General features: G+C 52.1%; 2 protein-coding genes across 4 annotated transcripts in view; both read left to right on the top strand.

Annotated features, from left to right (window-relative positions):
• The first annotated feature begins 789 nt into the window (after positions 1-789).
• Positions 790-17,835, top strand: PTP4A2 (protein tyrosine phosphatase 4A2). 3 transcript variants are annotated; one of them, XM_085208763.1, is made up of 6 exons: positions 790-1,067; positions 8,539-9,212; positions 10,552-10,644; positions 15,313-15,443; positions 16,257-16,331; positions 17,431-17,835. In XM_085208763.1, the coding sequence occupies exons 2-6, from the start codon at positions 9,117-9,119 to the stop codon at positions 17,537-17,539; spliced, it is 504 nt and encodes a 167-aa protein (XP_085064889.1). In that variant the 5' UTR covers positions 790-1,067; positions 8,539-9,116; the 3' UTR covers positions 17,540-17,835. The 3 variants fall into 3 exon arrangements, with proteins under 3 accessions (XP_085064889.1, XP_085064890.1, XP_085064891.1); XM_085208764.1 differs by having other exon boundaries at positions 790-1,090; XM_085208765.1 differs by lacking the exon at positions 790-1,067 and adding an exon at positions 1,242-1,383.
• Positions 17,836-17,988: 153 nt separating this feature from the next.
• The window catches only part of ADGRB2 (adhesion G protein-coupled receptor B2), a 76,361-nt gene continuing 69,614 nt past the window's right edge, over positions 17,989-24,735 (top strand). The window contains exons 1-5 of the mRNA XM_085208758.1: positions 17,989-21,108; positions 21,209-21,322; positions 21,891-22,069; positions 22,534-22,625; positions 23,199-23,428. The gene's annotated coding sequence lies outside the window, so the exon portion shown is untranslated. The remainder of the gene's footprint in view (positions 21,109-21,208; positions 21,323-21,890; positions 22,070-22,533; positions 22,626-23,198; positions 23,429-24,735) is intronic.

Raw genomic sequence — 24,735 nt, 5'->3', positions numbered from 1 at the left:
TGATAAAAAGCTTTTCTTTAGCTGCAGAAGGGGCCTGGTGGGCTGCAGGGCTCGATGATGTGTACTGTGCAGATGGACGCGCGGTGGCAGGGCAGCGAGGGGCCCCGCTGGAGCTCCCGGTAGGCAGAGCACAGAGGCGCTCTTGTTCCCGTTCCGGGGCGGTCGCACCCGGCCCGAACTAACGGGGCACGTGGCTGCAACCCTGCCCCGGGCCGGGGCTCGTGGCGTGGCTTCTGTTCTTCCTGGCGATAGGAGCGCAGTGAGTGGGGCTCGGGCTGCCGTGCCCGGTTGCTGCACGAGGCTGAGACGCTTTTAGCCATTGTTTAATTGTTAACGCCGTGCCCGTTGCCAGGTGCCGTCGCGGCTCCGAGCCGCGGAAGCCGTGGGAACCGCCGTGCGGACCGAACCACCGGGCGGGGGGGAAGGGCTGTTCCACCGCCCCTCTGCACGGGGGGGTGCTGGCGTGGAAGGCCGCTCCGCACGTGGTGCGGGAGGACCGGTCCAAGTGTGGCGGGGGGGTCGGTCCGCAGCGACGTCCCAGGGGGAGAAGCGGGCCGTACCAACGCCGGCTACCGCGCGGGGGGGTGCGCGGCGTTCCGACGGGGAGGGATGGGAGCGGCGGCCCCCCGCGGCACGGGAAGGGGCTCGGGCCGCGCGGACCCGCGGCAGCGGAGCTCGGCGGCGCTCCTCGCACCGCCCGGGCGGGCGCGGGACCTCCCCGCGACGGCACCGAGTGAGCGCTGCCGGGAGGGGCGGTGGGAGGGGCGGACCGTACCAACGCCGGGCGCGGGTGTGCGGCGCGCCGTGCCAATCAGCGCCGGGCGGGCCGAACCACGCGGCAGGGCGGGGAGGGAGCGGCCCGTGCGCGGGGAGCCGTGTGGCGGCGCGGGGGCTCTCGGGTGTCTCCGTCGCTCGGGCCGCAGCGGGTCGCGCGCAGCCCAGCCCCGTCACGGGCCCCGCCGCTCCGCGCCGCCGCCGCCCCTTCCTGCCCCCGTCGCGCCCCCCGGCCCGCGGTGTGGGAGGCGCCGGGCCCGCTCGGAAGAACGGCGCCGCGCTCAATGCCCGGGGTGAGGAGCCGGGGGGGCTCCGGGTGAGGAGGAGGCCGCGTGCGGACCGAGACCCGCCCCGGGGCGGGCCTGGCCGGGGGGGGCCGCGGGGCGGGGGGCTCCTCGGGGCGCCCCTGGCCGGTGGGGCCGCTCGGGGGGCGGGGGCGGCGGGGGCCTCGCGTAGCGCGGCCTTTGTGCGCCGCGGGACCCCGCCCGGCCGGGGCGGTTCGGCGTTCCGGGGGCCGCGGCCGCCGCGGGGCTCAGCTGCCCGGCCCGGGCCTCCGCCGTCCCGTGCGGCTCCTCCCGGCGGTGCTGCTGCGGTTCGCGGTGGCGGGAGGTGCGTGGGGCCGCGGGGCGGCGCGGTGTTACCCCCCCTTCCCGGGGATGTCAGCCGCTGGGTGGTCCCGCTTCACCTGTGGGTCTGGGTGAGGGTAACGGCCTGGGCTCGGTGTGCGTGGGGCGGCAGTTGGTGGGAAGGGGGTGTTGGTGTTGGTGAATGGGGTCTTGGCTCGGGATGGGGGTGTCCGAGAGCAGGGGGTCTGTGGTTATTGTCCTGTTTGTGCACGGGTGGGTGAGGAGTTGTTTGGGAGGGGCTGGGAAGCCCCCAGATTGTGGCGGAAGGGGCTGCCCTGCGTTTGGCCTGGAGGTGGGCTGTAAAGGATGAGGAGACTTTCCGGGATCCGGGCTGGAAGTGGAGAGGAGAAAGCTGGGAGCGGTGCTGGGGGTTCCCTTCGGGCCGGGGGTGGAGCTGGGAGGAAGGGTGTCCGGGATGTGGTGGCTTTCCTGGGGCTTGGCAGAGGGCAGGACCTTCTGTGTAATAGAGGGACAGCCCTGTGAGGCCCGGGGAGGGGGAACGGCGCAGGGGCTGCGGGGAGCGCTGAGGACGACTGTGGGGTGCTCTGGGGCAGGGAACGCTGTCCTGCAGGGTCTGCTGCTTGGGGCACGCTTTGGGGGGAGGAAACACGGTTGTGGAGGGTGGAGGTGGCTGCTGTGGGGGGGTCACCACGTGGGGACATGGCAGGGGTGGCCCCTGCTGGGCGGTGGCTGTGGCTCCTTGGCGTGGTTGGCCGTGAGCTGTGTCCTCCCGGGCGGCTGTGTGCTCATTGCTCACAGCGTGAGGAGGCAGAAAGTTGGCTTTTAAAGGCTGCTGTATAAATGGAAACCGGCTTTGAAACTCCCCAAATGAGCCAGTTGGGTTCTGACTCAGAACTGCAGTTAGTATTTAAAGAAGAAAAAATGATAAAACCACCACTGGCAACAGCCTAAAAACTCTATCTTCTTATGACTCAACGTATCGAAATACTCCGGTGATCTCAATTATTGGAAAGAAAGGATCAGCCTTAATCTGAATTAAAGTAGGAGGCGGCGTCTGCGTATGTATGGCTGCACGGCGCTGCTGGCGGCACCTTCGCGTTCGGCTCTGAGGACGCAGCCCCTGCCCTCGGGCTCAGTTACCTGCGCTGCTCCCCTGGCTGTGGCTGCAGCTGTGACGCCGCACTTTGCCCCTGAGCAGCGCGCTGCTGGGCGGCCTTGGCCCGGGGCCGGCTGGGCCCTGCCTGCCCTTGGCTGCGCTGCACAGCTGAAGGCAGCTCCTGGGCCGTGGGCAATCGCTGTGAGTGGTACAGACTGTGGATTTAGATAGTATCTTTGGAGGCTTGTCAGCGATACACCCGTGCTGAGCCAGCAGAGGAGCGCAGGGCTCTGTGCTCGGATGAGTGAGGCGGCGTTGCCTGTTAAAGGGTTGGAGGAGTAGGACGGCTCTGCTGGGCGCTGAGGAGCAGAGCCATGGGCTGAGGTGTGGGTCGGCTCCTTGTGACACATCGGGGCGGGCTGGGCCTGCATGGAACAGACCTGCTGCTGTGTCGTGAGGCTGAATGCAGCCTTCAGTCCCTTGATCCCTTCTCTGTGCTAACACTTGAGGTGCCGAGCTGCTGCCTCTATTCAGGTCGCTTTCAGCTGTGCCTTTGTTTTGTTACCCCTCCTTTCTCTTTTCTCTGCTGCAGACTTACATTCCTTCTGGTGACTTGCGCTGGAAGTCGGGCACTGCTTGAAATAATGGACCCTGCATTTTAACAATTGCAACTTTGTGTACATGCGGTGAAATTCATCAGCTTAAGTTTCAGTAGCGGGGCCGAATGTGACTCCTGCAGGAGCGCCGAGGCTCTGCGCTGTCATTCTGCCTGCAGAGGAGTCTGGCAAATTCAAAGCAGCGAGATGAGTAAGGTGCAAGTAATTCAACTCTGTAGCTTCACAGAATAATATCCCTGCTGCTGTGTGGTTTGAAGTTGCTTTCAAGTCCTGCTTGACTTGTTAATGCTTCTTTTTTTTTTTTTTTTTTGAGATGTTTCATCCCAAAGTGTGAGAAATTTCCTCAGCTGCCAGGGATGCCGACGTTCTGGTGGAGCTGTGTTCAAACCCCATCAGGTGCTGCACCTGAACTCACTGTGCTGAGTTTTAGGGATGAGTTTAACATCACGTAGTGGTGGGGTGTTGTCTGAAGTTACTTCTGATTGTGTGTATTTCAAGTTAAATGGGATTTTATGGCTGGAAGGGTAAAGCAGTAAGCTTGAATTCCTTTTTCTTGGGGGAGGGGGCACTTCTGGCTTTCACTTCACTTTCAGGAACACCAAACTTCTTGGATGCACTATGCAAATCATATTCAAATGTCTTCTGAAGTTTGTTTTTTTTTTTTAAGCTCGGTGGTGGGTGGGGAAGGTGCTCAAAAACTCCCAAGTGGCAGAGCTGTGCTGTGAGCTGCTGGGAGGAGCAGCGTGCAGCTCTGTGTGCTGTGCAGTGCAGTGCAGCTGGTGGTGAAGCTCTGCGTGGCACCCAGCTTTGGGCTCTGGTTTGGAGTTGTCCTTTTGCCGTGCAGCACTGTGTGCTACCTGTGACAGTTCTCACCGTTTCCTGATGCGTCACTTCTTAACTGAGGTGGTTTTTTTTTTTTTTTTTTCTTTTAAATCTTGCTGGGGCAGATTGATGCCTATGCTGCTCACAGTGCCTGCGTTCGAGCAAAGGAAATGCATGAGTCACTGCAGAGCGGGGCTGTGCTGCTGCAGGCTGTGCTGTGTCAGAGTGCAGCCCTCAGGCACGTGTCTGCCCCAGCAGCTCCTCCGGCACAGGGACCTCATCCAGCAGTGCTGCTTCTGGAGTTTGTGTGCAGCAGAGCACGTGGGAGGGGAGGTGTTGTGTCGGGGCACTGAGGTGCCTTTCTGCTGCGTGAAGGCTGACGAATCGGAGGGTCTCGCTGAAGTCTTGCACTTTAAAGCGCCTCATGCTGTAAAGAAACCAATCCTGAGGATGCTTCCGAGCATCTGCTGGTGGGATGTGGGTCGTTCAGAGGTACAGCATGGGATGGGGAAGTGGAACATAGCAGGCGGGATGGCAGGAAAAGTCTCACAGCACTGCAGTGTTGTTCAGAACAGAAATTTTGTTGGGGTTGAGCTTTGTGCTGGCGGTGCTGTGGGTGCTGATTCACCTGTGTGAGTGCACACTGCAAGGAAGGCTTTGCAAAGAGGGAAATAAAAGCTGCAGCTGTTACCCACTCATTAACACTGACTGTGAATTCCCACTTACGGAACAAAGTGAGTTGAGATGGTTTCACACTGCAGACCTTCAGTATCCTCACGCAGTGACCGCTCAGCTTTGTACCACATCCTGACTCCAGCTCTTTTTGGAAGGTGATCCCAGTGACCTTTTGGAGGTATCTGCGTTTTGCAGTGGGTGGAAGCTGCAGCTGTTGCAAGCTGTTGATCTGTGCAGAGAAGGAAGCACTTCCAACTGCGTGCTTTGGAGTGAGGAATTCCTGGTGCTGTCCCTTGTTTCTCGTCAGCTGTCTTCCTGGACTGATGTGCAATTCAGAGGAGCAAGCTGCTGGCTGGTTTAGGAGTTGCTCTGCTGCTGGGCAGGCAGCTGCAGGAGGTGGTTTTGTTGGTTTTACTCAAGGCAGTCTCAGGTGAAATGTCTTCCAAGTCAGGAATCCATGGAAGCGTTCTTTCTCAATTAGCTAACTAGCCTAAATAAACAGGCAGAGGTGATGAGTAGCCTGCCCCTTGCTTACATTTCAATCATATTTGTGGATGTTCGTAGTATCTTGAAAAACATTCCTCTCAAATTGGCCTCGTTAGGCTTTCTCAAACTTTGTCAGTGTCTGGAGCTGAGCACTGGGGGTGGGAGCCCAGGTGCTTCAGCTGTAACTCACATCTGTGGGTGCAGGGACTGCGACAGCTCACTCAGCCTGGCTGTGGAGATGGGCATCTTGATGGATGGTTGTTCCCTGGTAGTTCAATGACACCAGGCACTCACTCACTCCCAGGCGTGCCCAGAGCCTTTCAGATGCGAGCACTGCTGCTGCCTGCACTCATCCTGCTGGATGCCCTGGGCTGCTGCTCCCCATTCTCAGCGCTGGGTGCTCCCAGTCCGAGCGGCCATGTGGGACATGTCGTCGTTCTGTGGTTTCCATCTCACTTTCCAAGTACAAAAAGCTGCAGGTTAATTGGCTGAAAAACTGCTTCTTGTTTTTTGCGTTGTAGATGCTGTTTACTGTCATCAATTTGATGGTGCTCGGGTCTTAGAAGTGCAAATTGCTGACATGAGGAGGGAGAAATCTGACAGCACTACCTGGGGAGTTCAGGAGGTTTAGACGTGGGGTTTTTCTGGATTTCCTAATTAAAAGCCCGATCTTCCTTGCTGAACTTCAGCAAAATGCAGTTGGAAGTCACAGGAGGAAGGGATGCATGTGTCAGTAATGAAGCTGTTTTAAAAATAGGAGCGGGTGCTGCATAAACTACTTATCCTTCTGGAAATCATTTTTCAGACTTAAATACGGCGCTTTACGTTTTTAATCACTCCCGAGCCATTAGAGCTAATTAAGTGCTCTCGTGCCGTGCTGTCTCTGCACTGCAGGCCGTGTGCTCCAGGCCAGGCTGTGCGGGCTGCTGAGGTTGCAGAGGTGCCACCTGAATGCCTTGGTAAATAGTATTTCTAAAACACCTTTCAGGTAATTGCGTTGAAGTTCTCCCACTGATTTGCTCAGGGGAGGAGAAGTGTAACTACAGTGATTTGTTGGGACACGGCTCCAGTAGTGCCGGGTGAGGCTCTTCCAATGACATTGTTGGTGCTGCAGAGAAAAACGTCCAAAGGATTTGTTTAAATGTGGCACTCTTTGCCTCGGACAGCATGCTTTGTAATGCCGTGAGCCTCTGGTACTCCAACCCCGTCCTGATCTCCCGTGCCAAGGTCTGCTGGTGGCCGTTTGTGTTTTAAATGACCCTGCTGGGGCCTCGGGGTTGGTTTTGGAACTGTTGCTGTGATGTAAGGCTTCGGGCCAGGTTGTGCCAGGTGATGTCAGGGTGTGCTGGGATGGGGACCCGTTGCAGTACCTGTCAACAGGGCGTCCCTGCATGGCGTTCTGCAGCGCCTGGGCACGTGTGGGTGCTTGGCTCAGTGTAGCGTGGCTCTGGCAGACTGCTGTGCTCTGAGAAGTCTGAGGTTTGGTGGAATACATGATAAAGTTAGGACAAAGCACAAGAACTGACACTTAAGGACTCAAATGTTATGTGTTCAGAGGGACTCTTCCAGCTGGGGTGAGCCCTGATCCCACAGTCACTGTGCTGACAAATTATCCCTGGATTCCTCTCTGAAATTTGTATTTGAGTCACTGGGAGGAAGAACTGCTTTGAGACTGAGGGAGGTTATTGAAAACGTCTTTGTTCTTGCCTCTGGCAACCTAATTAATGCATTTTTTTGGCATTGAGAGCTGTTCTTTAAGGAAATAATTGCTGTTCTTTGGGTGATTTTTGACTTTGTGTCAGTGAAAGAGGTAGTTCTGCCGTCCTTAATTTGTCTGTTTTGAGATGAGGGTCTCATTAAAATGTTCAGTGCTGCTGAGGTTTGGGGTGGGCACTTCCACGCGTGCTGCTAATTGCAGCCATGGCAGTGCTGCTCTGAGCTCCAGCAGGGCACGGGGCGGCTGTGCCTGCCTGTTTGCTGCTGTCCTTAACAGAAGTCTAGCGGTGATTCTTTGGCTCTACGCTTTCACTTACTGAGTTTAAGGGTCTGTTTCGCTATTCCAAAATAGCTGATGCCGTTTGGTGAAGTTCTTCTGCGCAGCAGAGCTGCTTTCCTTCTCTGAGGACCCGCACGCAGTGCTCTGCGTTGTCTCTGTGCCCCGGGAGGTGATGGAGCTCTTTGCTCCACGCCTTTGGATGTGACACATTACTGACCTACTTAGGTTTGCTGTCACCAGATCCAGGAGGGCTGCGTTGCGAAACAGCAGGAAGTGAGACGTGGAATGTTCTGTCTGCAGTTAAACTTCAACCTGCTGTGATGTCACATCGGGGCTCCCGAGCTGTGCTGCAGGGAGAGCTCCATCCAACACGGCTCAGCTGCCTGCACTGAAAGCTGTTCTGTGTGCTGGGTCAGCTCTGGGTCTCCAATACTGAGTGAGCATCAGTTTGCTCTGCTTCCATTCCCCTAAGGGCTGGGGTAGAGCTGTGCTGTTGTGGCTTTTCTTGCTGTTGCTAAGCCAGCTGTGCTTTGAATCCTCCGTGTTAAGGTTGGGAGCTGCTGCCTGGATGCCCCGGGCTGCAAGCAGGGACGGGACTGGGAATAACTGGAAGTTGTTACTGTTAAATGAGGCCTCTGTTGCTTTGGAGGCAGGTTGTAGGGGTTGTGCTGCTGGGGGAGGCTGGTGGTGAGGCTGGGGGTGCTCACACACGTGGCGCTCACAGCCTCCTTTCTTTTCTCATTCCAAAAACGAAGCTGTAGCACAGCACAGTTCCCAGCGCTGTTCCCAACACGTGCTTTGTTAACAGCGTGCAGCAGAGAGCTGGGAAGGAGCTGGAAGTGTCACCATTCAGTGAAGTCAGGGCTGGGGAGCAGCAGTGACAGCAGCTGCTGGTTCTGCCTCCGTGTTGCGGCTCCACTCCTGTTGCTGTTTGGCCCTGGGATTCCTCAGCTTTCTGCTGCACCTGGAGGTTTTTGCTCTGCCCCATTCCGAGTGCTGTGAACACAGTGACGTACAAAACTCCTGTTTGCTTTCTGCTCGTTATTACCTTGCTTGCTAAGGGTGGCAGTCACTGGAAACGTGGTTGTTTTTTTTTTTCTGGGCAGTTTTAGTCATCCTTGTTTTCATAAATAGTTATAAATGGTACAAGCTTGATTCAAAGGTACAATTTGTTTGTGTAGGATTGGTCTGCTGTTTTCTCTTATGAAATGTTTATGAGCATCAGATGCACGGAGGCTTCTTCCGAACTGTTTATTTTCGGGGCTCTCAGGGCAATGGTTGATCAAAGTCTAAAACTGCATTTGATCCGAATCCTCCACGGGCGGGGAAGGAGCCCTGCTTCGTGCTGTGCTAACAGCAGTGCTGATGTTTGCATCCTCTCATCTCCACCCGCAGCCCTGCGAAGGGTTTGAAGCCACAGCAGCGGTCGGTGCTGTTGCCGCGGGCAGCTGCCCCCCCTCTGACGTGCTGCCCTTCTCTCCTCAGGTCTTCTGCTGGAATTTACGTCGCACATTTATGGCGATTCTGAGCGTGAGGGCAGAGTTCTGCCAGGCCCAGCACAGCGCCCTGGCCGACAAGTGAGCGCAGGGCCTCGGTGTGCCAACCCCACTTGCCTTGAGGACTCCGACACTGCGAGCACACCCAAATATATGGGATATCTCCTGCACTTTGGAGGCGTATTCCTTTTACTGACTCTAGCAAAACTAAGCGTCAAGAAAACAAAGTGGAGAGAAATCCTGCCCTTACTTCTTTGCCTCACCAGTGCCTAAATGTAGAACAGGCTGCCTAGTCCTGCAGTAGAGGTGTGGAGTCTGAAGGAAACCACCTGCAGTAACCGAGGCCGAAGTTGAATTCGAGTGGATTCTGAAGCAAACCTGCTTTTGTAGAAGCGAGATCTTTAAGGAACAAACAAGCTCTGATCAATCCCAGCCATCTTAGTGGTCTTTTAATGTTTTCTGCTGTGAAACGTTTCCGAGGTTATTGATTTTTTTTTTTCTTTTCCTTTTTTTTTTCTTTCTTTCTTTTTTTAAATTTTTTGGCCCCTCACACGTTTTGCTGCCATTATGAACCGTCCAGCCCCCGTGGAAATCAGCTATGACGGTATGCGTTTCCTCATCACTCACAACCCAACCAATGCAACCCTCTGCAGGTTCATAGAGGTAAGGCATCCCATCAGCCTCATCCTTCCTTCCTGACCCGCTCCTGCTTTCTGCACCATCGGGCAGCACAGAAGCACTGTGCTGCATTCACACCTCTTGTTCACAAAGCTGTGCTATACATTCCATGCAGGCATTTTGTCCTTAAGATACAATTGATATTCTCTTGACAGTACAAGAATTCACACGAGTGCAGGATTTGGAAAAAAGTAATCAGTAATTGAGAGATTGGAGGAGTTTCCATTTTAAGAATGCAGACCTGCACCTTTGCCGTTGTCCTGGCTTGGAAAGGACTGCATGTTCTGTGACTCTAAATGTTAGTTTTCATTAAGTAATACATTGCTTCTAATATATTGCTGATCTTTTGGCTTTGAAAGTAGTAGTTGATGGAATTATAACTGGTTTATGATCTTTGTTATCCCTAAAATAGGATTCACGCAGTACTTATGCAGGTGTTTTGGCTTATAGGGTGTTTTCTCCAGACCCTTCTGCTCCCAGAGTTGTCAGGTATTTCGGGTACCAGAATTTATCCCTGAGAAGGGCCATCTGCTATGGGGAGAGCCATCTTTGATGGATGGTGGATCAGACCATTACCGACACAAAAGTCAGAAATAACACAAAATTTAGTACTCAATTAACAGGTGGTACAATGGAAGGCAGCCTGCACGCTGGTTTGCTCCAAATCTGCCATATCTTTGTGCCCTTTGTGGGTCACTTCCATTCCATCAGATGCTGATGTCAGACTGCAGCTCACCACGAGACCACTCAGATTTCAGTGGTTAATTTTGGTCTTACTGGGGACTGCCTTCCTTCATCAGGAGGCTTCTGCCTGGAACAGACATTACTGCTAATTGGTCCAAGTTACAGGGCCTCGGTGCAAACACGAGAGGAAATTCTGCTTGCTGTATGAACCTTCAAAGTGAACTGGAACGGCCTTTGTTTGATCTTCTGATTATTTATCAGGCACAGTGTGCTACTTTCTGCACGGTGGTGTGTGTTCTGCTCCTCCCTGCCAGTGCTGGCTGAAGCCAACAGTCCCAGGCTTCTATTTAAAGAGAAGAAGAAGCTGTGCTGAGAGGATAAGCAGCTATTTTAATTTTGTTCTCATATGCCTTCTTTGTTTCCAGCTCGGCTTTTCCCTGGAAAGAAATAGTTCTGAGATGTTTCACACTCGTTCCTGTCACTTGTAACCAGTCGGCAGGTCACGACTCCTTTCAGGGCTGGCCTTCCCTCCCTGCCTCGCTGTGCAGTCACCTTTGATCCATGTGAAAATGTTTGGTTTTGGAGCTGTTTCGTTTCTCCCCCTCCCGGTGCACTCATTTGTTTTTCCTTCTTCTCAAAGGAGCTGAAGAAGTATGGAGTGACAACCTTGGTGCGAGTCTGTGATGCCACCTATGATAAAGCTCCTATCGAAAAGGAAGGAATCCAAGTTCTAGTGAGTTACCTTTTAAAACTGTCTGACGCTGGAAATCACTTGCAGCTGAGGGGTGGGGATAGCCTCTGTGTTTTGGGAGGAGCTGGCTGTCTCAGACTGGCCGAAAGCTGTGTGATCCCCTGCATCTGACAGAGCTGGCTTTGAGACACTTGCTGTGCCTCTCTGAAATGTACTTGCTGATTCATTTCTACAGCTTCACTTGGAATAGAAATGTCTATTCCTGGGTTTGTTGAGATATTTTGGGTTGATACTAATCCAGTGTGAACTCACAGTTTGTGGTCTGTTCAGCCTTGTGTTTCATACAGTTCATCTCAGTCCTTTTCCCCTGATACAGCACTTGGCATTGCTGTTGGCCTTCTCAGGGTGAAGATAAAGCTCTGCTCTCACACGTTCGAACTGCTGCCTTATGAGACCACAGCTGACACGTTGAGAGGCTGCTTTTTGTGCAAACACAAGGCTCCCACAGCTCACAGGAGCAGGGTGCTGATGGGCAGCACTTCCCTGCTCACCTCCCCGTGCAGTGCTGCCCTGAGCTGCTGCTCTCACAGCGAGCGTTGCACAGCGGCTGTGTTGTCTGCTCCTGCATGCGTTTAGGGCAGGATTTTTGTGCAGCTGTGTGCTCACACTGCACTTACAGGCAGTATTTTTCCAGGCAGTTCTTCCGGTGTTAGATATAATCAGATTTTTTTTTTTTTTACTGGAGTAAACTGTTGTGAGGCCAGAAATTGCACCTAACCTTCTTGCAGGTAGTCCTTATTGGCTGTGTGCGCCGGTGTTTTGTTTTTTTGTTTTTAATGGCTCGACTGGAGGAAAACCTTCATGGTTTTCCATTAGGAGAAAAACTTGTACCCTGGCACAGCTGCAAAAGCTGGAAGCTCCGCATGCAGGTCAGTCAGGTTTCTTGGCTCCCGGTCTTAGTGCACATTTACTCCAGTTCCAGGCAGCCACGTGTGCCTGTGTTGTTGGAAAGATCAGCCGTTCAGGTTCCAGTGGCTGGATGTGGGACAGCGTTTCTGCTCACTCCAGAGCTGCCTTGGATCGGGCTGTGCTGTGTTCAGGCACTCCAGCTGTGATACTCCTGGGGTTGCCAGAAAATGGAAGGATTAAAGGCGTGCTGTGTAAGCCATCAGAGCCCTGCCTTAAGCTGGGGCTTAAGTGTTTGTGTTGCTGTGGGAGAGCAGAGATGTGTGTCCCTCCTCAGGGCTGTTCCCCGGTGTTCTGCTGCCCTTGGCCCCGCAGCCGGGGTGAAGCCCACCCTGCCCTCAGCAGCAGGACCGAGTGCTCTTTGCTGGGGAGCCTCTGAAAGGGGCAGGGGATTGCAGTTCTCAAGAAATAAACGAAACAAAACCCCAACTTGCTGGCGAGGTTTGAACTGAAAGCCGTTTTTTGAGGAAGCTTTCCAAAAACTGGAAATGGCGTTTCCACCAGTTCTGCTAAGCATAATTCTCTTGAAGAGCCTCTCACTTTGAGTAACACATGCAGTCATGTGCCCGTGCACGTTTGCCTTCCCACGTTCAGTACAGCACAGCTCTTCTGAGTATTTCTCTGCTGCAGAAGGCAAAACGGGAGGGTGTAAATCCAGCAGACATCTGTTGTGTGCAGCAGAAGGCAGGAGGAGATGGGAGGGTTTGCTGCCAGCGTCATTGCTGGTGCTGACGATCCCAGTCACGATGCTGTGTTATAACTCACTGTGCTGCAGTGGTGTTTTGGTATGTGAGATAAGTTTAGCTGGCTGCTGACACGGCCACCTCCTGCTTTTCCTTCCTGTTAATGCATGCTTCTCCAAAACTGAGTCCTGTTGCTGTTCAGAAACAGTGTTGAATTACCAACTGGCTGAAAGCATAACACGTTGCTACTTAGAGCTGATCACTCATAGAAGTAACACAGATTAAAAGCAGAGCCTGAGAGAGATTAGGGTCTATTTTAAAACTGCTGAGGTCAGAAGCACAGGGGAACCCCAGAAAATGAGAGCATTTCAGCAAAGCCTGCTCTCGTGCCACGGTACAGTGCTGTGCTGGCAGGAGGGGTGGAGCAGGGAGATGCTTTGGCAGATGGCATAGTGAGAAACCAGAGAATATGAGGCTCTGTGCTTGGCATAGCACTACTGCACACGTGTTTATCAACAGAGATTAAATCCAGGAGGCAGGAGGTGGGGATGGGTTCAGTTCCTGTGGGTTTCTGTGCGGTTCCTACAGTTGTGTTCACATGTAAGGTCTCAGTGTAGAAATGTTATGTCAAGAAAAGCTTGTTTTTTTCCTGAAAGTGTTCTTACTGAGTAGCAGCCAACAGAGTTTTGTTCTATGGATCTGGGGCACGTTTTGTTGTCGTGCTTCTGCCTGTCTGCACCTGGAGCAGAACTTGCTGCACTCCATAAATGCCTCCAGGAGGGCTCAGGGGGTGGATTCCTGTCCAGCAGCTGCACACAGCGCGGCCATGGGGCTGCTGGTAAGGGTGAGAAGGTCTCACACTGGTGGCACAGTCTTGCCCTGTTCTGGGAGCGTTTGGGAAAAGGGATCTTTGTCACTTGAATCCTGCAGCTCCTCAGGATCTCCGTTCTGCGTTGGCAGTCCTGTGGATGCTGCGGGCTGTGCTGCTGAGCAGAGGCTGCAGACAGGGTGAATAAAACCACCCCCTTCTTGCCTATCTTCCTTCCCAGCTGCTGCAGGGTGGCACAGCCGAGCTGCGTTTTCTGTTTGTGCAAACCCAGTGCATCATCCTGGTTACTAATGATTGTTTTGGTCGCGGAGCCTAGCAATTTGTTTTCTCTGCTGACTGACAGGAATTCAAAGGATTGCTGGTAGAACTCATAATTAGCAGAGAAAAACTTGCAGAACTTTGTTGCTATTACTCCTGTGGTCCCAGAATTACGCGTGTTTCTCATTCTGGGCAGCGTCCCTCCAGTGCTCATTTGATGCTGGTGCTGTGCTGTTTCTGCCAAGGCGATGCTCTGTGAGGAAACGAGGGCTGTCATTAATTCAGACCAGCGCAAGACGTGTGTGGACGTGAGGATTAACACACAAACAAAAGCAAAATAACAACAACATCCCGTATTTGGTCTGCAGGAAAGGATTTCAATCCGACCCAGAACCACTGACATAAATCCTGCTCTCAGCTGCCAGCTTCAGAAGGAAGCATCTTGCAGTGGGCAATGCCTCATCTCTTGGCTGCCCACACACCTCCTGGGGCAGTGGGTGACGCTGGGCCTGAAATAACCTGAAATAACACCGCTCACAGCGTGTGAGCAAGTGGGACCTCTTGTAAAAGCCTTTCACTGGGACAAACAAGATTTACTTTTCTTGTTTCTGTAACCTTTTGTTTTGCCGTGTTGTCCCAGGTAATTTCGTTTTCCTGCTTCCTTTGTGAAGGAGTTTGCAGCACTCCTCAGACTTTGTGTCTTTCAGCATGAATCACAAAGGTATTTCAGTAACTGAAGCTTCTGTGTTTGTAGCTGTAAGAGGCAGAGCTGCTCCTCGCGGCCTCGTTGTCCGTCTGTCTGTCAGGTGCTCCTGGGCTGCGATCCTCGGTGCTGCACGGCTGGGTCTGCTCTGCAGGAGGTGTTAGGGTGGCAGTAAGTGCATTTCAAGCTGAAAAGCAATGGTTTTTAAACCCTCGTGTGTGTTCAGTTTGCCCATGTTCTCGCAGCTTCAGCGGCGCGTCTCGATGCTAACCTGCGTTAAGAAACGCCACGGGAAGCTGGGATGTAGGCCTGAGGAGGAGGAGGGCTCCTTTCAAAGCCGTTTCCTTTCCATCTGAAGGGTTCTTTGAGTAACACGAAGCTCTGGTTACGAGCCTCTTTTGTAAGACTGCCTTGCAGTCAGCTCGTGGGAGCGCCAAACAAGCGGGAAGTCTTCCTTCCCCTGCGCAGAGCAGTGCTCCTACAGCCCCGCTGCGTCTGAGCAGTGGCAGCGCGGGGTGCTGTGCTGGTCTGGGGGTGCAGGACGTGCAGTGCTGCTCTCAGCACAGCTTCCAGGAGAGCTGTGACCTCGAGACCGTGGGGGGCTTCTTGTGTGCAGATCTGATGTACAGCCACGGCGTTAAATGTGGCCTAGATGGTTTAAATGTTGGCAACTCCTTTTATGGACAGAAGTGAAGTTTTAAATGCTGTTAGCTGTTGTTTTTGCCCATTCTCCAAGCACTTCTTTTCTCCTATTTGTGAGATGTTTGAGTTTTTTCTTTTTAATTTGAAAATACCTGGGCAGCTTTGAGCCTCGCTCGTGGGATGCTGGGAGGGTGGGCAGGCTGTGTGGGGGTTGTTGTGGAGGACCTCCTCCACTCAGGGTCTGTAGTACAAACTGTGTTACAAAAGGTGGTCGCGACCGCAGGCAACGGTCTACAGAGCTCTCATCTTTCAAATCTTAATTTGAAATGCCTATTGATTTTTCACACATTCATAAGGCATTGAGATTTTAAAGGCAGCTATTTTTCTAAAAATTCTATGCTATGAGGAAGTCAACGTAGGGTTTTATTGAAATTGTATTGAAAAGTCTAATTAGTGGTGCATTACGGTATTGACCGGCGAACTTCTAACTAGAAAAACACCCGCAGAACTGCTAGTGTGATGTGGAGTCCTCTCCTTTCCCCGTTAGTTACCTGCTGGTAACCACGTACTGAAAAGTGTGTGTGCATCTGCTTGAGGTGCCCAGGAGCTGACGTGTGCTTCCCTTCCAGGACTGGCCGTTCGATGATGGAGCACCACCCCCCAGTCAGATCGTTGACGAATGGCTCAACCTGTTGAAAACCAAATTCCGTGAAGAGAGTGGATGTTGTGTTGCTGTTCACTGTGTTGCAGGGTTGGGAAGGTCGGTGTTGTGTAGCAGAGCGTTAAGCCTCAGCTGTAGGAGGTTGATATATCTGTTTTGAGATTTTGAGATTTCAGATTGTTCCCCTTGGAGAGGGAATCACTATTTATGCGTGTGCAGGACTGCAGTGTAGCCAGTTTTCTCCTGAACCACTTTTTTGTGTGGCTGTAAGCACAGGCTGTCCAATTGCTAACACCTGCTTAATCCTTCACTACTGTCAGGGTGCCTGCTGCACCTGTGTGTGCTTAGCAGAGTGAAATCCATCCAGGAGCAAGGCAGTGCGCTCTGTGACTTCAGCCTGTTTGTAAAGCCAGCTCTTTGCACCTAACGGTACTCAAGATGAGGATCCCAAAGTGGGAAACTTTCCTTTATTGCTGCTGGGACGCCCAGTTACGTGTGCAGCATGTGGTAAAGATTTATCTCTGGAAGTCGTCCGTTTCATGCTTTGTGCATCTGTCTGGTGCACAGCTAAACCTGCGGTGCCATAAGAAGCAAAGTGCATCCAAGAGGTACTGCAGGCTCATTTTAGCAGAGTAGAAAATTAGGTTACAGTGAAATGAGAGAGCGTAAAAATACAGAATTATTGTTTCATGCCCCGAACACCGAAGAGGCCGTAGGTTTGTGTGTGCACACTGCAAGCACAGCTGTCTGCTAAAGTTCTACGTTAAATACTCAGCTGGCAAATGCCTTTCTGTAGATAACATTCAAAGAGAAGATGTTGAAGCTATTTGTTTTTGGATAAGTTGGATGTATCTGGAGGGATTCAGTGCGGTGTTTCTTTGGGTATTCCTTACACACTGATTTCTCCTGCAGGGCTCCTGTCCTGGTTGCACTTGCTCTCCTTGAATGTGGAATGAAGTACGAAGATGCAGTTCAGTTTATAAGGCAGTAAGTTCCACTTCCTTTTCTCCACTTGTTATTTTGGACAGCATGCATCTTCAGCAAAGCTTATTTGATTTCTGGCTCGTTTTCTTCTTGCTATGAACTAACAGTGACAGACATGACTTTGACGTGATTGCGGAGGCTTTGGCCTTTCTGTCTGTTTAAAGATGAGGTGTTATCCCCCAACTCTTTTTTTTCTGATTTATTTTAAATCTTGGCTTTTACATTGAGGCGTTGCACTGAGGACCCCAAAGCTTCTGAAGCTGGGGGAGGCCTAGGCTGGGGCTGTGAGCTCTGATAGGAGCTGGATGTGGACTGATTGCTCCTTGCTCCAAAAAACTGGGCTGGTTTGGGCCCCCAAGCAGCGCGATTTTCCCAGCAAGTGAGTGAGTGCCAGCACTCCTGCAGGTGTTGTGCACGAGTGCAATATCCACTCAGGAAATGTCAGCAGCCCCCTTATCTGGGAAATAGCAGAACTGGTAAAGGATGAGCCTGCAGAGCTCTGCTGGCTCACCGATAACATCAGATCTTGAAATGAAGCCCAGCGGGTATGATGATGTTGAATGAGCTTTGCCCAGAAAGCAATTTGTCTCTTTATGGATTCCCAGGGTCTTTGGTTATCTTTGTAAACTATATTGCTGTCAACAGATTTTTCTGAACTTTGCCCTTTCTTAAATTCCTTTTCTTTCCCCTCTTCCTAGATACAGTACCTCTCACATTGAGAAGTTCTTTTCTGAGCATCTCTTACATATTTCTATCTGGCTGTCATGGGCTTGCCTCGCTAATCTAAGCAGCACATGCATCTGCAGGGGAAGGGTGACCTTGTGGTGCTCAGTGGCTGCTGCTGCTGCTGGAAATAAGCTCTCCCAATGCAAGAAAATCTCCTGAAACTTGCTAACAGGATTTTGATTTTAATATTGGCATGTAGGTAATGAACTGCATGTGCTGGCCCAGCTCCGTTCCCTGGCTTGCCAATGGGTTCACGGTTTATCCCAAGCACTATTTTATGGATACAGAAAAGCCTTGAGATATATGAATTTGAGTATCACAGTGACTGAAGCAGTGCTTTTGCCATTGATACTAGCCTTCGTTCTGTTTGTTTTAGGAAAAGGAGGGGAGCTTTCAATTCCAAACAGCTGCTTTACCTTGAGAAATACCGACCTAAGATGCGATTACGCTTCAAAGATGCCAACAGTCACTGCTGTGTTCAATAGAAAATCTCAGACGAAGATGGCACTGTTTTCTGGACTCTTGGCACCTGGAAATGTGAATCTGGAATCAAACTGCGTCATCAGATTAGCGGTGGAGTTCGTGCTCCTCAACCTCTGTCCTAATGATGGTGATGATTGGAAAAAATAAAATAAAAGATTAAGAGAAACATTTCAGTGAAGGATTATTTTCTCCTCAAGCTGCAGTTTGAACATCTGCAAGGAGAAAATCAGTTTCCGAACCCTCTGTATTTTTAACTTTTTAAGAAAAGAAATAAAGTAAATTTTATGTCTAAGGAAAACCAGCAGAGCATTGGCTTGTGCAGAAACTATTTTTTTTTTTTTTTTCTTGGTCTGAGAAAAGTACCCCTCAATTAGGGCCTGGTGCATTAGTTCCAGTAGGACTCTTCTAAATAGCGTTGCCTTTCTTTAGCAGCCAGCAGACAGACGTGAGCAGAACCTTCGCAGCTGGGGAGCGACCTGCTGGCCTTCAGCCCCGACTGGGCACCCTGGGATTCATTCCCTGCTGGTGGTGTTGGTGGGGCTGAGCAGCTGCAGCAGAGATCCTCAGCCCGATGTCTGTGCTGAATCTCCTGCAGGCCTTTCCTGATTGGTGGGAGATAACGACTTTGTGCGTCCGTCTGTCTGTCTGTCTGTCCAAATCTCACTTCTCCAAAGAATTTGGCTGAGATGTTGATTGTCTTTCTGTTGTTAGATAAAAAAAAATCTATCCTGGCAGAAGACTGATGGTCAGAAGTGTCATAGGTGAGCGAGGGGCAGTTTGGACAAGGAGTGAAGTGTGACTCACCTGTCTTGAGGAGGAGGAAGAGGCTCTTTGGTGCTGTCTGGGTGCTCTGCCCTGCAGAACACAGTGATTCGGGGCTGTGGGGAGGGTCTCGTTTGCGCTGTGTATGAGGTGTGAATGTAGTATGCACACAGAAGTGTCCACACAGAAATGCCTTGGGGATTTTCCCAGACTGGCCCTCGTGCACAGTTCAGTTTAACCACTGATTGCCTTGTTATTTTTTTATTAGGCTCTTTTGGAGGGAGAATCTCTAGTTACACGCCAACGTGCTCAGCACGCATTTACTGTTGGCAGGCCATAAGTGTGCTGAGTGTGGCACCACGGAAGTCCATGGATGAAGTCTGAATCAAGGCAAGTCGTTTTACAGACTGAAAAGCGGCTTCATCCAGGCTGCTTCTACCAAACCCTGTTAACGTGGTGCCCTGCCAGCAGGACGCCTTGCTTTCGCCTGGACGTTGCAGCATTCAGCAATTAAAGGCTTTGGATTCAGGCTGAGGAGCATACTCTCCTGTGGTATCTTACCATGGGGCACCAAAGGCTTTTGTCTGTCCTGTGATAGGTGTAGACCTGTGCCTGTCTTTCACCAACACCTCAGCTGCTGGCTAAATGACTGCCTGCACAGCCCCTGTTTGACGGTTCTGTTCTTGATTTGCAGCTTAACTGCACAAATATTGTCAGAAAACAAGTGATGGACTTCTAGAATTCTGTTCCTCGAAGGGATTTATAAATCTAACAGAAAATAATGGTACTTGTCAAGCCCCTCCTCTTACAGATGTGCCAGCAGACCTTCTTTGAGGTCTGTGGCTAAAAACTGCACTCTGCAGAGCTCAGCCTGCCTGACTCAAGCTGTGCTGTTGTCCTAAGCTCCTTCCCTTTAAGATGTGTAGTGGCTCTGATTTCTTCAATAGGTAAGAGACACAGAAGTGTGTGATGTCAATGCCTACAGTAGGAGAATAATGAATCTGGTCATGTTTGGGTCTGTGTGGGAGGCAGATGGTGCTGGAGGCGTTAACTCTGGCTTTTGCCTTCCCCTCGCAAGCTAGAAGCTAATGCTGTACTGTTTCTGCAATGAAAATGGGTGTTTTTAGTGTGATGAAATACTGGGCGAATGTCAGAGGTTTGGTTGGAGGGGAAGGTGCTGAGCTGGGCTAGTAACAAAAACCTGAGCCCTTCTGAAGAACAATAAAATTAAATATATTTTACATGCTGTATGTATAACTTTGCATTCTTCCCCTTAGTTTTTACTCTGATTTATAAGGTACTAATTATCACGTACTGTGACTGCAGCCTTAACTGGGGGAAGAATACTGGGAAGTGCAGTCTGTCATACAGGGCAGACCCGGATGAATGGGGGGACGTAAGGGCCGGGTCCAGCAGGCACGGTGTCGGTTCAGACTTGGACGCAGTGCAATAAAGTTCTTGCAGTAAAATGTCTCTTCCCTCTGGCTCTTAATAAATTTATTGCAGGTCATTAACATTAAATGCTCTTCTTTGGTCTCATCCATAAAGGCCCTCGGACAGGTTTGTCCATGCCCATGGATTCCTCATCATCGATCAGCGCCACGCGGCTTGAACTTGGTGGTGGCTTTGCAGCTTTTGGGCAATGCTGTGCTGCCTTGGCGCAGTACTGCAGAAGAAAACTGTTTGCTTTCTTCGAGATTACTTCTTTAAAAACATCGTCATCATCTTTGGCAGTTCCTGAGAACTGGCAAAGGTTTTTGGTGCAAACCTGCTGTTGTGCCCTGGACAGAACCAGACCCCGTGCTGCCTGGAGGTGCTGGGTTGGGTCCGCTGCCTTGCGGTGACCGTGGGTCCGTCTGCAGTGCTGCATCCCGGCCGGTTCCCCTCCTCCCATCGTGCGGTGCCACTCAGCTGAGATGCATTATTTATTGAAGTGGCATTAAGGTGCTATTTTCTGCTGTTGTGGATATCAATCCAATCAGCTTTGCTTTGCTGCCATCAAAGAAATGTGTTACTAGCAGATCGGTATCGCCTTCCTAGCATTTATCAGATTTTCCCACCAGTGTTCTAGGACAAATTTCTGGTCCCCGTTGGCACGGAGGTAATAAGGCGCTTTGACCAGGAGGCTGAGAGCAGCGGCTGTCGGGTTGTGTCTCCTCTTGCAGTGAGGATGGCTTTGTGCAGCGTGGTGGTTTTGTTGTTCCTTTGGGGATTTTTAACACCAGGCTCTTGCTTTGTCTTGTCAAGTTCCTACCTTTTCAGTTACTGTGCAGTAAAGGAACGTTTTCTTAACCAAAGGCTCATCAGTATAAAAATGCCTCCATTCCAGGTACACTTACGGTGTTTCTATATGATGGGAGTTGCTCGTTTCTCTTGGTAATTCTTTTCACTCCTATCTAGGAACTTCACTTACTGAGGTGTGCTTTCAGTGGGGATGGCTCTCGCTCGTGTGCCTGTTTATACTGGGGAAGGTGGTCCTTCTGGAGCAGTTAAGAATAAGCAGAAATGGAGCGACTGCATGGATAGGAAACTGTTGGACTCATGGTCTGCTCTTCTATAATAGTGCAATTCTTCTAACGAACAAATCATAAATCATTTCCTGTAGTTCCAGGTAGTGCTGCTGGTGGGGCAAAACAAAGGAAGCCGTCTCACGGAGCTCGGCTGGCACTTGGTGCAGATGCTGATCACTGCCTGCTCTGCTTCCCGGAGCAGAGCCTGGCTGGGGGTGGTGCTGTGTGAGCACAGCCTGCAGCGTGAGGGGCAGCGCTGGGCTGGGAGCGGGGCTTGTGTCCTGGAGAGGTGGCTGTGGGTGAGACACGGGGCTCGGGGGCTTTATTTGGGCAGAGGCCGCAGTGATGCCGGCAGGGCAGCTGGAATTTGAGTGGCTGTGACTGTGCCCTTTCTTTCAGGGCTTAACTTTGTAGATGAATGCAAATGAGGGACACCGAGAGCCAACGATGGAAGAAAATTCCTGATCCGAACCTGTGGAAGGATAAGAAGAGCTCCAGTGAGAAAAGAAATGGGTAAGGAGTTGCTGCTTCTCTGCCCGGTGAGGGAAACCAAAGGCACTGAGTAACGCCGGGGCTCCTTTAGGGCCGTGCACTGAGCCAGCAGCAGGACGCAGCGGGTCCAGGCCGTCCTGCCGTGCTTCTTGGTGCCGCTTCGGCGGGGAGCCTTTGCTGAACGCTGGGGCTGCAGCCCTTCGTTGAAGGCTCGTCCCCGTGCTGAGCGCCATGCAGGGCCGTGCGTGTGGGAGGCTGTGGTGCTGGGAGCCCCGTGCTGCTGAGTGCTGCTGGCTGCGGTGCCCTGCAGAGCGGGGCACAGCGTGATGCAATGCCTGGCACGGCATCTTTGGTAAGGCCAGAGTGCTGAGCTGCTGACCTTCCTGGGCTGCTGTTTTGTCTCTGATTTGTGTTGTCCTTGCTACCCAAAAGGCTGTTGTCTCGTGGGTTGCTGGGCGCTGTGGTTTGCTGGTTATTCCAACTGACCGGACTCAGTGCTTTGGGGAACCTTGTGCTGCAGTAATTCTCCGTGCAGCCTGAGTCTTGTGCCACTTTGTGATTTATTGCCATTTCAAATTTCAATTTACAGCAATGAAAGGGGAGAGGACACTCTTGTGTGAAATATAAACAGCTTCAGGACCGAAATAAGAAAATTTTCCTAGAGAAAAAAAGACAGCAGAACCCATCAGGCTGGCAGCGAGCAGGGCTGGGGGAGATGTTCATGCAGCACCGGAGGGTTCTTGATCTCACTGCTGCCTGCGAGCTCAGGTAGGAGAGCAAAGTGCTGGGAAAGCAGCAGCCTCCTGCTTTTTTGAGAGTGACGCAGGGATCGATACGTTCCTGCAGAGCACTTCAGTCCTGTCCTTCCAGCGTTTGGCAGGGAGGGCAGCGTCTGTTTTGCTGGAAGATATTTCAGCAGTCCTGACACGTGCTTTGTGTTGCTCGGGGGCAGCGAGCCATCGTGGGCGCAGGGAGCTGGGTGCAGGTCTGGGGGCTGCGGGGGCTGCCTGGGGTTGGAGCAGTCAGCTGGGGTGTGCTGCGTGGCGGGGCACCCACGGTGTGACCGGAGCTGGGGTGGCTGTTGGGGTCTGTGTAAGCTGTAGGTTTCTTCCCTTCTCTCCTTAGGCATTGAGAATGAAGCGACTGTGAAATGTGGTCGGGCTAATAGGGAGAAAAACCTGGAGGAAGAGCTGCAGAATGCACTTAATTCTAATTGCAGCCTCTCTTCACAGCTGTCAGTGAGCTGCTCTGCTGCCCCGTCTGCTTGCAGTGCTCGGGACAGGGACCTGATGGGCGCTTTGTGTGATGCTCATTCACATTGGAGGTATCTTTGCAACCGGGATTCCGAGTCAGGATTCCGAGCGAGGCCTCATCGTGCAGCCACAGAGTGGGGAAGGGAGGGGAAAAAAAAAAAAAAAAAGATTCCATAAAAAAAAAAAAAATGTTGTCAAGGAAACTGCTTTCACAGTCCCGCTCCGTGCAGCCAATAAGGCACAAAGAAAAGTCTCACCACGCAGAGCTGCGTGCAGCACGGGCTAGGCTCCACAAACGTAATTGAGACAGCAGGAATTCAGTGCTAACTACAAAGCCTTGTTTTGATTACCGTGTGGACTCCATCCCAACCTACTGTAGTTGTTCTTTGTGCCTCCGTTAATGAGCCAGCCTCGCTCTCCTTTCTGTAAAGCTAGCCAGAAATTTTAAGTAGGAGAGGGGTCATGGGGAAGGTGTCAGAAATGACTGCAGGCTTGCTTTTGGTAGCAGTATTCTTCCTGCAAAGATAATTACTTAAAGCGAGACGAATGCTCTGCATTTCAGTTAACTCCTCTCCAGCCTACATTAAATCCATTACAGGATGCCTTACGTCTGACATTTGCGTCTTTGTCCTTAATGATGACAGTAAATCTAAACACCCCAGGAGGGCTGCGGAGCGCTGCCAAGGCTCAGCGTGCTGCTGCTGCACGGCCGCACCATCGCCCCACGGCTGGAGCTGCTCTGCTGGGAGCGGCGTGGAGCTGCTGTCTCCCACACACTCGCATCACAGACTCGAAGTGACGCTGAGAAGCCACGGTTGCTTCCTGGTTGCTGGGCAGTAGCGCTGTCCCAGGTGAATCCTTCGTGCCTGCAGAGGTAATTTATCACACGGCTCTCGTGTTTGTTGTTCTGCTGAGCCGAATCCAAGCCTTCCATTTATTTCGGGACCCCAGTAAGAAATCAAAGCGAGGTTGCCGAAGGGCGGCAGAATTAAACTGCTTGCCTTTGCTTGGAAATGGCTTTAAGTGATGCTCACAGCGTTGGGTCTTCTGGCGAGGGCCGGGGTGGGAGGCGGTTCTGGGCACTTGTGTGTCTGCCTTCTGCCCTGTGGCTGTGGAAGCTGGCAGCCCCAGCGCCTCGGAGCGCAGCCGTGCGTTCAGCTGCTCCAGCGCTGAAGTCCCAACCAGCTCTGCGGTTCTGGGGCACTTCCTTCTGTCCCCGTTGCTGAGGATCCTGCCTGAGCTCAGCCGTCTGCAGGGGTTCTGCTGCCCACCCCCAGGAATTCTGTTCCTGGGCACTGCGGTGCCAATGGGGCCAAGAGGAGCTTTGCTGAGGGCCTGGCTGCTGGCGCTGCGAAACCAAGCAGGTCTCCAAGCTGGGGCTGCAGCACTGAGAGATGAAATGCCACCTTTCCTCCCGCTCTCATGTTTATGTATATGTACTGTATGCGCTGCCATTACTCCACCTGTTTGGTGATAATGCGTTTGGGATACAGCAGCTGCTGAAGTGGCACGCGGGGCGGATCGCATCGGCAGGTGACATTTTTCACTGGGTTTATCTTCGCCAACAAGCTGGGCCTGCAATAAAGTGGCTGCTCCTTCATTTACTGGAGGACAAAGCTGCCATTATTCAGGGGCAGAAGAAAGCGAAGCCCCAGGAGATGAGCGGGGTGTGTGTGATGTCCTCCCGCCTGCGTGCAGGCATTAATGTGAGAACTCAAGGTCAAAGGCTGCCCAGCTCGGAGAGGCAGGAGGGGCCTTCAGAAGGAAGAATGGTTTATTTCTTTGTCTCGTGGAGTCATGCATCAATTATCCATGGCGTCTGAAAGCCTGGGGAGGGAATAGATTTGCTGCTCTTTCAGGGAGTTTTGCGTGTGCTGCTCGTTTGCTGGGCAGCAGTTTCAGACTGCATGGCTCAGGCAGGGGCCTGAAGGCAGAGGCACCATGCAGCCCACCAGAGGGGAAACCTGGAGGGCAGCAGCTTTGCTTTCGGTCTCGGGTGGTCCTTCTGTCTTTCATGAGGCAAATGGTGCTGATAATGTGAATTAGGGCAATCTGCTGCACGCCGTTCTGGAGGGACTGCTGAGAAATTGAAGAAGAAATTACCAGTCCTGTGTGACAGAGTTGTGGCAGGCTTTAAATATCAGACCAGCTCCGGTCTCTGAGATCTAAAAAGCAATTTCC

The sequence above is a fragment of the Meleagris gallopavo genome, chromosome 25, assembly GCF_905368555.1.
Source record: "Meleagris gallopavo chromosome 25, MGAL_WU_HG_1.1, whole genome shotgun sequence".
In the NCBI taxonomy this organism is placed as follows: domain Eukaryota; kingdom Metazoa; phylum Chordata; class Aves; order Galliformes; family Phasianidae; genus Meleagris; species Meleagris gallopavo.
The sequence above is the reverse complement of the archived record's forward strand: the minus strand, read 5'-3'. Positions and strand labels throughout refer to the sequence as shown.